Raw genomic sequence first — 13,840 nt, 5'->3', positions numbered from 1 at the left:
GCGCCCATTTTAAATGGAATTTTTTTCTTCTAGCATTTGTAACTTCTTGTGTTTATTTGCTTGTTTGTTATTTGATTTTATTTGTGTTACTTATGCGTTTAAGGATTGTTTGAATTTTATTCTAACGAAATCTAACAACTTATTGTTGCTTCGAGACGTGTATTTTCTGCGCAGGCGCAATCACTGACAATGATGAATGACGCGTGTGACGTAACAAAGACATTACGTTATGCAGCGCGCATGCTCATAAAAGCGCGTTGTGATCTAGTTACATCAAGGCAGGTCAAAAATGGCGTGTTGATTATCAGTGGAATATCATACGAACTTTTACCTTTTTTGACAGATTAAAAAGTTTCATTATTGCACTTACGCTCGTAACAAATTAGCCTTGGTAATTTAATGTGATTATATCCTCTTCCACAAGAATAGTCTATTAACAGGTTTATATCTTAATTAACAAAAGAAAAGAGAAATGGAAAATTCTAGAGGCATAAAAGCCTAGTTGAAAGGAACATAAAGAATCGAATTTTATAAAAAGAAATAGATAATGAATTATATAACAATCATTGGTATTATATGTTACTTACGTTAAAGGGTCGAACACGGTTTTGACCACCACAGCAGCTCATGACTGTTTACTCTGATATGAAGCTACATATGCAGGTTCTGTGTCCAATGAAAGATAATCAAGGAATATTTTAAAGCCCCTCTGTAGATGTGTTGTGGCGTAGTGGATAAGTCGTCGGACTGTGAATCACAGGGTCCGCGGTTCGAGTCCCGCCGCGACACTGATGTCCTTTGGCAAGACATTGATCTACACTTGCCACTCTCCACCCAGGTGTTAAATTGGTATCGGTAGGAAGGAATTCCTTGAAATGCTGTGAGCGTCGAAATCGGCAGCCTAGCAACGTAATGTTATGGGTACGGGTAATGTTGGAGCGCCTTGAGGACCTTGCAAGGTCGATATAAGAATCCATTATTATTATTATTACTAGTTGGCCAAGAGGGATTAGACCTCCCTGCATGGTCACTGACAGGTGGTTATCTCATTAAATCAGCTCTCAATTATCAATTATTATAAGAATCCAATATTATTGTTACTAATTGGCCAAGAGGGATTAGACCTCCCTGCATGGTCACTGACAGGTGGTTATCTCATTAAATCAGCTCTCAATTATCAATTATTATAAGAATCCAATATTATTATTATTATTGCTAGTTGGCCAAGAGGGATTAGACCTCCCTGCATGGTCACTGACATGTGGTTATCTCATAAAATCAGCTCTCAATTATCATAAGAAAAAGGGGATCTTAGGTATTGTTTGCTATATAGAGGGCACAAGTAGCTATACGTAGTGCAGTGGGGCCTATCATTGGACGAAATCATAACAAGATTACGAAAAACCATGATAAAGCATTTAATCCAGGAAAGAGTAAGGGTGGATACCGGTGTCTCAGTATAATGATTTTGAACGGTTTGCATCCATTAATAGTCTTACAAATTATTTTATAACGGCAAAGCCAAGAACAGGACCAAAATTGTTATTGGTGGGGGGGGGGGGGGTGCCTGATTTTTGTCGCTAAAATGACAATACATGGCTTTTCTTTTCTTTTCTTTTTCTTTTTCTTTCTTGTTTTGTTATTTATGCCAGTATTTTTGTTGTTTTCTTTTCTTTTTAATAATCTAAGAAGCTCATACATCAAGGACCCCCCCCCCCCCACTTTTGTTTTCTTTCTCTCTTTCTCTCTCTCTCTTTCTCTCTCTCTTTCTCTCTCTCTCTCTCTCTCTCTTTCTATCCCTCTCTCCCTCTCCCTCTCTCTCTTTTTCTCTCTTTTTCCCTCCCCCTCTCTCTCTCTCTCTCTCTCTCTCTTTCTCTTCCAAGAGCCTCCTTTTGCAATATCCTGTTTACAGTGTAAAACACTGCCATCTAGCTGAAGCACTTTCTTGAAACGGCCATAATGGGGATGTCACGTGATCACCATGGCAGCTGTGTTGTCACCGGTAACCAAGGCAACCGAGACTCATGCATGTTCAATTCAATACAAATGTATTGGTTCAAAAGGAAATTCGTTGCGCATACATTCATGTGCATTATTCACAGAAAAAAAAAACTTGTACATGTGACATATGCCCCTAAGTCATTTAAACGATATAATTTACATTTACTAACAGGAATTGCATACAAATTTCAAGGAGATCGTCTGTCTTTCTTTCACTATAAATTTTAAAGATTCTCACATGATAATAATACCATGCAACACAATAATCAAGGTTTGGTGCCTTTCAAATCTCAAAAACAAAACTGAATGCATTAGGATAATTATGTGAAAGGGCCATGGACACAAATTTAATTGCCAGCTTTCTATTTTGTGAAAAGCTTTTGGTGGATATTGTGTGCACGAAAAAAATTATTCCAAAGGGATTATTCTTCACTAATTGCCTCACATGAATTATTTCCCATAAATGTATAATAAAGACGAGCTACTATCATCAGTACACAATGTTCTTCTCGAGCTCCCCCAGCACCCTTTTTGCTTTTCAAATAAAGAAATCATCGTTGCCTCAATAAGAATAATACATATCTATATGCCTGTCGACTGTGTGTGCTTGAAACTTTTTAACAAAAAAGGTTCCCAAACTTCTCGACCTCGCTGCCCTTTCCCGATATTCGAGCCGACCTCATGATCCTCACCGCTCTCAAAGGGAATTTGTTTACAATCAGCACCGAATAGCCTTAAATTATTATTTAAATACTACATGAGCTGTTGTGTATACCTATCATATTTTGTATGCCTACAACAACGTCATCAGCAGATGAAGTATTATTAAACTAGTCTTCTGAGGAAGAGTAACATTTTGACTAATTACAATGAGCTGTGTAATGTTGCTTTATACTTTATATTTGGCGTTTACCCCCCCCCCCCCCCCCCAACGATGGAAGGAGGTCGACTAGATAATCTTTCTGTTATGCCCTCTATCGCATTTATTTTAACAAAAAAGTAGCCTCAAATAAATAAAAAGCAAATATAATTCCCAATGTATTACAAGGTGTCCTTAAAATTAGACAGTAACATACTTTAATAGGGCTTTAGCATTGAAATATACCTACACTAAATTACTATATTTTTGTAATATTTGTTATTCTCCCGACAAAACTACAAACAAATTGTGGAGAGAGTTGGAATTACATTACAGATGACATGAAGATTAAAATTAATGGTGCATTACAACAAAATTAGCATGTATAATACAAACTTACCCATTTATATTGTAATTATCCTGTCAGACTTCCACACGAGACGACAGTCCTTAAAATGAATATGTGTCAAGCAGGGCAGTCATTTAATTAGCCAACACTGAACTTAGATATCGTCATCAGAAAACCATAATAAGAAAAGATAATCCAAATGTGAAGTTCTTCCAGCCTGTTGCATTCAAATTTTGCAGAATGCCATTGAGCATGGTAATTGTTGTATGGCTGCATGTAGTGTCATCTATGTGATATGTGACGACCAGTTTGTATAATGATGCGAGCTTGTAATAGTAGAACCATGACAACTCTCATTCCGTGTACGTCGGATAATTGAATGATTGAGTAGGCTAGCTATAACAAATTATCTCGCGATGAAATAATTCAATATAATATTAATCATCTTTTGTCGGTGATAACGGGTAATGACTTTGTTGATATTGGGAGGGCGGCCGGGTTCTACCAAAGATAATTCTAGGGGTTTGGGTGTTTTGTTTTGTTTGTGTTTGTGTTTGTGTTTGTGTGATGTTTTTTTTTTTAATTTAAAGGGGATTCGAGGGGTTCCTGCAGTATAGTAGGCTAGCTACAATTTATCTCGCAAGGAAATTATGCAATATAATGACCTTTGCCATTTTCCGACCAGGCCAAATTAACCCCCCCCCCCCCTGTCCTAATAATTAAAGCAACCACCCTAAGGTTTCCAAAGATGGCACGAGTAATTAATTTTTCAAGGCGGGTGTTACCACACGGACAATATGTGTATATATATATATATATAGTATGGTACTGATGCGTTGGAAAATTCCTACTGGCACTATTATTTGTCACAAAAAAACACACTCAAAAGGAATAAATAAAAGGGGTGGCCTATATTATCCAGAGATCCTTACTTAGTTCATTGTGCTGAGTACAGACGGGCATGATAGCCTTTGAGAAGAGAGGTAGGAGGAAAGAAATTAATGGGGTTGAAAACCACATTAACCCCCCCCCCCCCCCCCCCCCCCCCCCCCCCCCCCCCCCATAACGCCCCAATATTTCCCGTAAACGATCACACAATAAGGCGATATTCGTATTCATTCATTCAACTCAGGGTCAAAGTTCATGTGCACTGAGCCCGTAATCTGAGTTGTGTGGCGAAACTGGGATACCGTTTTCACAATTTCAAATGCAAATCTGTTCCTGGATCTCTACAAAAATGGCTGAAGACCAATCACACTATGTAGAACTGTCGGGAAATCCGATAAGATTCGAACCTATCAGTCGACAGACCAACGTATTTTACGATGAAGTGAAACGACAAGTAAGTACGCTGCGAAAGTCTTGAACCGTACGGAACGTTGTCTGTGAATGTCGCCGGAGCTATGGCGGTAACTAATCTTGGAAATATGGTGGTGGTTGTGCGCTACCACAGCGTACAGCTCAGGTTGAGTTGAGATTTTATGTGGGCGTGGGCATTTTAACTTTGGATATGATTTAACTGCAAAGACTGCATAGTCATATAGTTTGGCCTGGCATTCAATAAGGAAAGGGGTGGACTCTATACGTGATTGTAAAATTGTTTTTATTCTTATTTAGACCTAGATCTAGATCTAACTGTTAAATTCTAATGCCCAGGGCCAGGGGCTCGTTCCTAGAAACCAACGACAAGACAGTCATAACTCTATCCACCAACTACGGAGATGTCTCTGATCTTTCTAAACCGTTTCACGAAGAGCTTACTAGCTAGTATCTCGTGAGATCGATATTATCGGCGAGAAGAGGAGCCGAGAATTAGCCTTAGTCGCAATAGGTCTACCACCAGATTATTACAAAATTAATATTAGGGAAAATGCAATTAGATCTATTTAAATAAATTAGTAATAAAAAAGATTGAAAATGATACCAAGAAATAATAGATCCAATATACTTCCAAATTTGTGTAGATTAAACAATTGAAGTACTTGTAAAATATAATTGTGAGTTTTTCATTACATGTAGGGTGTCTGAACGATTTTTCAATTTTCAATTTGGGATCGTTTTTCACCATTTTTGTTTGATATTGGAATAACAAATGTAATCAGAATAATACCTTTCAAATTTCAAGACTCACCGATGTTTCTATCAAAAGATACAGCCCCTCAAAAATTGTGCAATATTCATAGCATTTTGGTCAGAATGGACAGAAAAGTGGTTCACGCAGAGTTATAATTTCTGCTCAAAAGCTGCACAGCTAATGCACAGCACGATATGCAAAGTGTGGAGCAAGGGTATTTTCAAACTGTTGTAACAAATGATCCCTTGGGACTAGAGAAAAAATAAGTGCATGGATATATTCTTTACAGCTGGCCCAACTTATCCCTCGGGGGAGCAGTTCGTGAAATTGGTAAATCTCCGAGTTACCATGGAAACGATGTTTAAATCGCTGTTTTGAGCAAGATATTTTTAGAATTCCGGGGGTGGCCCCCTACGGGGAATATGGAGAAAAACCTGCTCTTTCATATGACACCACATTTATTGAGTTTCACCTTCAGGATCATTTGTTATAAAGGTTTGAATTTCAAATTTTTCATAAAACCATTGACCAATTTTGCTTGGTCGCGCAATGCATGTAGACCACATAGGGATGTGTGCAATCTCTATGGGAAAGATTTTAGCACACAACATCGGGTGCGCGATCAGACACCCTATTACATGACCAGTGAATCAGTTTTGTTGTTGAGATGGGCACCCCCCGAATATTTTCATTTGATAGTTTATAAAAATACACCCTTATATTATTCTTTGAAAAAATACGATGTAATGAAATTTGTGTTCAATGTTTTTGGCGTCAGCACAATATAAAAATTACAAAACTTCAATATTTCAAAGGTTAAAACATATGTTTAAACCATTCACTTTACATAATTGAAAATAGAATTCATCTCGAAATTAATATGGGTCTGAAAACTAAAGAATACACTTCAAACTATGGCTTGCCTGCCGTGGCAAAATACATATCCCTTCGACGAGTTTACAATGTGGAAATAAAGGCGTATAATCAGTTTATTTAAGTGGAAAAATCCTTAAATACAAACATGGCATATTTTCATGAGATAATCAAATACAAAAAACGATAATTCACTGTTTAAGTGAATGTGTAGAAAAATCATAGTTGGAGGATTTATTGTCCTTTTTTGCCAGCCATAGTCTACCCAATAAATGACATGTGATGGCGCTGCCCATCGACTAAATAGTTATGACAGAGATACGACGGTGTCAGAGGTGTCATAACTCCTTAGTCAGGATGTTGTCGTTGATCTTGGCAAAGAGGGCTTGGTGAAACACGTAGCGGACAAGTTGTTCACTAACGCTGATTTAGTCAAGAAGTTAGACTTATGACGGTTTGTAGGAACGGGCCCCTGGGGTACATGTAGTTTTTAACAAGTAATATTGTTGTCAATGCATGTGTGAGTGTAGACCGAAAGCTTCAGTCTCTATACCGTCGGTTGTTCCACTGAGACTACGTCTGGCTCCACTAGACCTCCGGTTATAGAGACTGAACGATCGCCTATGCCAGCCTATGTTGAAGATATCACGGCTAGATTTTAGCCGTTAGGCCCCTCCCACAAACATGAACAAACTTGCCACGGCCGTATTGTTATGCCCCCAAAATCCCCCAAAATGTCATTTTACCTCGTGCATATCCAATTTTACATTAGGCCTAGGCTATAATACATCGGTTCCACTTACTAACTTGATTGAAATAATCCGTTTAATGGTCCCTTTTAAGGAAATTATGGGTCAAAATCGACATCCATGTTGAAAATCTTGCAAGCCGTGTTAAACTCTCGCTGCCGTCAACCTCATCCCTTCTAGTCTACGCCGAAGGCAAAAATGATTATGAAGGAAAAACTGTGATAACGCCATTACGAACGTGTAGATGGCGCACAGCCATACATCCTGTTAACCCTTTAGGCCTATATGAACTTGTCATTTTATTTCTATTCAAGTACTGCTGACATTTAGAATGGATATGACTAGAATAAAAAAGCATGTGGAAGATGTATGTTGTACTGTGCATATTGCATGTATTATAGGGTTTATTGTAAATATCTCTAAGTATGGATACTTCCAATCCTTATTGCTCCTAAACAAAAATATTATATCTCTGAAACTTTTATATTTTTTAGTGAACATGTCAGAGATTACATTTCATGAAAAATGTTGTCAAGGTCACGTGATCCACAAGGTCAATTTCAAGGTCAAATCTTAGGTCGAGAGGTCAAAGTACCCCAACATGTACAAATTTTCAAAATGGCGGCAGATTTGGAATCCTTATTGAATACCCTTTCCAACAATACAAATTTTGTGAAGATTGACCCATTACTGTAGGTCCCGAGATACAAGGGTTCAAAGGTAGGCCCGCCACCCCCATTTTTGAAAAAATCTCAAAATTTGGTGGGCTGTATCTCCCAAACCCCTCAACCGATTGACCTAAAATTTGGGATTTGGTGCTGTGAGATCACACTCAACAAGTACACTAAGTTTCATCAAAATCAAAAATGGTCGGGTTAAAACCATTGGGTGATTTGACATGGAATGACCCATGGCCTAATACTGTAGTTGACATTGAATGATATTTAATTTTACATTCAAGGTAAATACAATGTAGATCTTGGTGAGATTAATAGACTGACGTAAATCTTGAATCTTTCTTTCTTGAAGGCAATTAAAAATTATGTGCCAAACGGGCAATTACCCCCACTGTACATACATGTATATGTACTGTAGATAATGCCAATGCACTGCCAATTATAGGGTTGAATATCTGTATCATTTCATCCAGTAAGACTATTTCCAATGTTTTTAAATCATTCAACTTTTCTTGCTTGATCAGGTGTTTGCAGTACGATCAGGTGGAGCCTTTGGAGTTGTCGTCAAAGGTACAGACGAAAAGACCAGCACAACATTCAGGTACACAGCAAAAATACAAGCACATGTACCATAATTTTGAGTTTGGCAAAGTTGAAATCAGTTGCTTTTTTAAAAGTGGGACTCCACTACTTGTAGCTACTTGCACCCTTTATACAGCCAAGAATGCCTTTAAAAGCGGTACCTGTTGATCCCCCATGGTTCCCTTTTTCTTATGTCAATTGAGAGCTGATTTGATGAGATAACCACCTGCTAGAGACCATGCAGGGAGGTATAATCACTATGAACATGACAGACGATGAAAGCGAACAAAATATACAGTTCCTCAGGTAGACAAAGGGACATCCCTTCACTGCTATTATGTAAAAATGTGTAGAACAGGTGTCACATGCATATTCACCTGTTCTACACATTTTTACATAATAGCAGTGAGGGGATGTTCCTTTGTCTACCTGAGGAACTGTATATTTTGTCCGCTTTCATTGTCTGTCATGTTCATAGTGAATCCTTCCTAGCCAAAGTGCAGATAGGCTTTAAATTCCCAAAATGAGAACAAAAATAGAAGGAGAGGAAAGGAGTAAAAGACAGAGGAGGATGAGGTAGGGAAGAAGGAGGAGTAAGAGAAGAAGAAGAAGAAGACAAATAAAATTTAGAAAAAAAGGAGAAAGAGGAGGTGGAGGTGGAGGAAAAGCAGATGCTGCATACAAATTAAAAGGAATTTATCAAAGCAAACAAATAATTTGTATGTAAGTATTGTAATGAGAATTCTTTGCTTTCTTACTTCTACAGAATGGAAGACAAAGGTCCGGTCATATCCATCAAATTCTCAGCCGATCTACGAATTCTAGCTGTACAGAGATCACAAAGAACAGTGGTAAGAGAACTAAAATCACTGTAGTTTACTTTGACTACTACTTATACATCAATGATCCCGTACTTAAAATTTGGCATTGAAGATCCTCTTATTTCTGTTATCAAATTTTTCTCATAGCCAATGAAGCAATCCAGACAGCAGACATTACTCACAATTTGGCATTGAAGATCCTCTTATTACTGTTATCAAATTTTTCTCATAGCCAACGAAGCAATCCAGACAGCAGACATTACTCACACTTAGTAATCAAACAGACAATGTCATTCCACTGTTTGTGAACGTGACATAATAGTGAGAAGTAAATGATGATAAATATATGTCTTACGCTATAATGTACAGTACATACATATGCACAGCACTAACATTAATCTAGACTAAGATCTCATGCTCTACATGTATATAGGCCTATGAAATATTCTGCTTGACAATGAATTCTACTGAAATCTTAAATTTGCAGAGATTATAATGCTTTGCTAATGGCTAATGTTACTTCGGTAGAATTGAATGTATACAATGATGGTCTAGTACCATATTCCTAAAAATTCCCTTAGAATAACTGTATCCATCAAAAGCCGGGTTAATGAATAATGACTGATTTTCTCTAAATTTAGAATTATGATTTTGAGATTAAAAGAAAGAATATTCTGGAGCATTTTCTACATGTATATTAAAGTCAGTGGATTGTCTTTTGTCTACCGGTAACAGGAATTCATCAACTTTCATTCTGGCAGTGCTGACACTACAGAGTATTCCCAAACTTGCAAGGTATGTGTAATGAACAATAAGTATCATCGTTACATGTCAGTCGCTATTTTTGCCTATACCCTTCCTCGTGCCCTATTTTTTATCTTGATAATGAATGATCAATGAGTGAACGATCTAGATTTACTAGTGATCTTAAAAATGTTGGGTAGCTTAGCGAAATGTAGTCGCGTGGAAAGATGTGTCCGGAATGTCCATGATATCTGTTAATTGGAATTGTGTGTGTGTGTGTGTGTGACATCTGAATGTAAGTTTAGGTAACTTTAAGCCTAGTTGAGATAGTACATTTATTTTCCGGCTCCATATGAAATAATAATTTTCTAAATTTACTCATTCTACTCAGGGGGCATTTTGTTGTGCCACCTTAGTCGTTTGTTAGTTTATAGTAGATTCAACTCATTATGGAATGGCATTTCCAAAGAATTTGCCATTTAAAAAAAAAGAATCTTATAGACATTTCAAGGATGTCATGCAGATTAATGATATTTTGTGTATGAGGTACAGTATTTTCACAACAGTCAAGTTTCCTATGATCGACCATTCATCAAACTCATAATTTTGAATTTTGAATGGCTTTTTTTTAACGGAATGACCCCAAAAATTACCTTGTATGTCATTCTGTAACAAACCTACATGAAATATTTCATAAATTTGATGAATGGTTGCTAGGATATTCACCTGTTGTAAAAGTACCTCATTCATTTTAGGTTTTTACTAAATTGTCTATAACATTCTTTATTCAAAATTGAAATTCTTTAGAAATGTTAAAGGTAATACAAAGTGTTGGTATGGAGTCATGAGTTCGGTTCAAATGAACATATTGGAAGAATGTTTGATTTAAGAATATTCAATGATCATTGTCGCGGTTGACATCGTGATGAAAGTGATGAAATTGTAAATAACAAACTCTTTATGTTGTATAGCTCCCTCTCAAGACTGATATTACTTTAGCTTTAAAAAAATGTTTCTTGACTACAATTGACTGATTTGCTATTCCCGTTTGGAAATTATATATTAGCACTGCATATTCTGAAATGTTCATGATTGCAGCTACATGTACCATGGAATGGCCTTAGGCGCAATTTGAAATATTTGACATTTAAAGCAGAAGTGTTTCAGGGGCTGAATTTTTTAGTGCGTATAATACATCCACAGGGGCATCCAAATATATCAACATTTTAAAGAATTACTATTCATCTAACTTTCAAAATTTCCCAAAACTTTGCATTAACCTTTAATGTTTGGAATTGACTTTATCACCACCAGGGCAAGACTACCAAAATCAACGGCTTTAACTGGATTAGTGGGAATGAGATCATCTTCATCACAGACCATGGGTTGGAGCTTTATCAGGTGACCGCTGAGAAGAAGACTCTGAGGTCACTGAAGACTATCAGTATTGGCATCAACTGGTTCACATTTATGGTAGGTATGGTGGTGGTTTAGATCCTGTTGATAATCTCAAAAAACATTTTATTGTGACCATAATAAGAATGAGTTTAACAGGGAGTTTGGCATCGCTGCCATGCATAGGTGTACTGTATACCACTGCCTTGTGGTTCAGGTTTTCTTTAGGATCCTAGGATAAGGGAGCTAACCCTAACAAACCCTAACAGATAACCATGCCACCGTGACAGCATTGAGGGCAATTGACAATACAGAACTCCCGACATCCTTCGACCAGTCACTGCAGGGTCTAGTGGTTCACACCTGTCCTGGCTTGTCCTCCCCGGTGTGAAACTGCCACCAGTTCCCCGAGAGAGTGCCGTTAGTAACTTGCAAGAGCTACCGGTACTTACCAAACTTTGCAAGCAGCCTTCATGATTATGTTATTTAAAAGTGAAGATGGTCATTGTCGCTTTGCCACAGACAGCTACTACTAATAAGAATGAAATAATAAATAATTGTCATAGTATAAAATAAGATATTTTGTATGAGTCTTTGGTTTGTGACTGTATGATACAGCAATACATTTATAGTTTACATGTATGCACACATGTACTGTAAGAAAAAAATTAAAGTGCATCTGTGCAAAAACCAATGTTTTGTATTTATTGTGTGATGTAGTTTGTTCTGAAATCTTGTAGGTCATTTTAATTTCCTAAAATTCAATCCAATCCAATCCAGGTATTTATAAAGCGCCAATATCTAGTTGCCTAATCAAAATACATCATAGTGTACACGTATGCACACATGTACTGTAGTTTTAAAAAAAAGTGGATCTGTGCAAAAACTAATGTTTTATATTTTGTTTTGAATTCTTGTTGGTTTTCCCCTTTCATTTTAATTTCCTAAAATTCTGTTACAAAAATGAATACATTACACTTGATATTTCAGCTGTGGTACCACGATGCATGCCCTGTACATGCAATGCACTGCCTGTCATGCTCTGCTTACATCTTTTTCCTATTTCAGAATGACAGCTCATTACTACTAGTTTCATCCTCAACACTTGGTAACGTACTGACACCTATACATTTTAAGGTAGGTTCACATATTGAAACGGCACATGTTTCTGCGATAATTCCTCCATGGTCAACTTGAATTTGTAACTTTAACCATGGAACAGATACTTTCCCCAACCATAATCATAAACCTAACCTAAAATCTGATTGCAACCAACACCCGACTTTTTTTTAGTTCAGAGCAAATCTTATGACATTAATAATTTGTCTGCATACTTTTTGGTAATATACATTATACCAGCTTTTTTTCAACCAGGGCGCCGCGAAAGAATTTTATTGATATATTTTTTTAATCATATTATTTTGAAATAACGTTGATTCATGAAAAACTAATATCAGAAACCGCTTGATGTATGTAATATCATGAGGGAATAGTATTTTAAAGATTATAGAGTATCATTCTTCCTTGCTCGCTTCACTGGCTCAAAACCTTTAGAAAAATTATGATTTCTGGCAGCAAAGTTCCTAAATACCTCCATATTCTTGCAACTAATTGACTGCACATAATGATTTTTTTTATTCATGTACTCGGCAGCAAAGTGCCTGCACACTTAATTCTATATTTTTTCTAGGAATTGATTGTAAAGTAACATTTTTGTCATATTAAAAGTGTCATTACTTTTTCGCTCGCTCACAAAGTTCAGAAACAATTGTGCCCAAGTGTACTTGGCACGTGACGTATGTTTGAGAGATGCAAAATTAAATTTTCTGCCAATTAATTTGGGATTGGGGTGACACAAAAAAAAATTATTTCTTAAAAGAGTGCCCTGAATATAAAAAAAAGGTTGAAAAACCCTGCATTATACTACAGTGCCCAGGTATCTGGAGCTTTAATATGTCTGCATTATATCAAAATTACTGTGTTTAATACAATACCTTTAGAGACAGATGGTATAGTTATTACCTTTTTTTTTTCATCGTTGTTCTATGTTTGCAGACAGGTAATGTTACCAAGCTGCCCAAGTTTGAAGTAGATCTTCCCGTCATTCCCAAGCCTCCCAAACTATGCCTACTGGAGAGGGATGTCACGATAGCAATCTTGTAAGTGCATTCCGTCTTTATAGATGTACATCCACATGTTAAAGGTGCTACAGGTGTATGTCCCATTTGCAGGCTCAAAAAATGAAATGTTAAAGTTCTTGATGCAGATAAATGTTCATGTACCTGTAACTGTTACAGCTCGTGTTATGTATGTTATTACCAAAACAAACAAAAAAGCCTGTCAGTCACTCAATCGTGTCTGACAGTGAAGTCTAGAAAGTAAACAGGTTTCCTTGCATACTGCTAGCGTATTAATTTCGCAGAAAGGACATACGTGACATATTGATGATTCCTGCAAACTTCTACAGAATTTGATGTTGGCTGCAAAAGGAATACATTACCTTTAATCAATGTGTCAGAATTGTGTCGTAATATCAGGTTATGCTTCAATCAGAAAAAAATTAGGCTATTGAATATGGCTGACATTAACTGTCATTGCTGATATCCGGACAAAAGTGCTGGAAAACCAACTTCTGGTTGGTCAGCATTGCTTGGATTGCACTCATGCATGGTTGCTTTGCTGATTAATGACATCATGTTTGGTTCTACTTTTGCTA

General features: G+C 36.9%; 2 protein-coding genes across 5 annotated transcripts in view; one reads left to right on the top strand and one right to left on the bottom strand.

The window, feature by feature from the left end:
- The window catches only part of LOC583308 (choline transporter-like protein 1), a 33,141-nt gene extending 29,551 nt beyond the window's left edge, over positions 1-3,590 (bottom strand). For both annotated transcript variants that reach the window (XM_030982911.1, XM_030982910.1), the window contains exons 1-2: positions 3,261-3,590; positions 588-666 (exon numbers count right to left, since the gene is read on the bottom strand). In XM_030982911.1, the coding sequence (XP_030838771.1) occupies positions 588-629 (42 nt within the window). In that variant the 5' untranslated portion in view covers positions 630-666; positions 3,261-3,590. The remainder of the gene's footprint in view (positions 1-587; positions 667-3,260) is intronic.
- Positions 3,591-4,348: 758 nt separating this feature from the next.
- LOC589569 (regulator of MON1-CCZ1 complex) overlaps positions 4,349-13,840 on the top strand; it is a 28,348-nt gene continuing 18,856 nt past the window's right edge. For all 3 annotated transcript variants that reach the window (XM_030982908.1, XM_030982907.1, XM_030982909.1), the window contains exons 1-7: positions 4,349-4,551; positions 8,107-8,183; positions 8,931-9,015; positions 9,721-9,780; positions 11,044-11,202; positions 12,193-12,261; positions 13,180-13,283. In XM_030982908.1, coding sequence (XP_030838768.1) covers positions 4,417-4,551; positions 8,107-8,183; positions 8,931-9,015; positions 9,721-9,780; positions 11,044-11,202; positions 12,193-12,261; positions 13,180-13,283 — 689 coding nt within the window. In that variant the 5' untranslated portion in view covers positions 4,349-4,416. The remainder of the gene's footprint in view (positions 4,552-8,106; positions 8,184-8,930; positions 9,016-9,720; positions 9,781-11,043; positions 11,203-12,192; positions 12,262-13,179; positions 13,284-13,840) is intronic.

The sequence above is a fragment of the Strongylocentrotus purpuratus genome, unplaced genomic scaffold, assembly GCF_000002235.5.
Source record: "Strongylocentrotus purpuratus isolate Spur 01 unplaced genomic scaffold, Spur_5.0 spur5_scaffold_13, whole genome shotgun sequence".
In the NCBI taxonomy this organism is placed as follows: domain Eukaryota; kingdom Metazoa; phylum Echinodermata; class Echinoidea; order Camarodonta; family Strongylocentrotidae; genus Strongylocentrotus; species Strongylocentrotus purpuratus.
The sequence above is the reverse complement of the archived record's forward strand: the minus strand, read 5'-3'. Positions and strand labels throughout refer to the sequence as shown.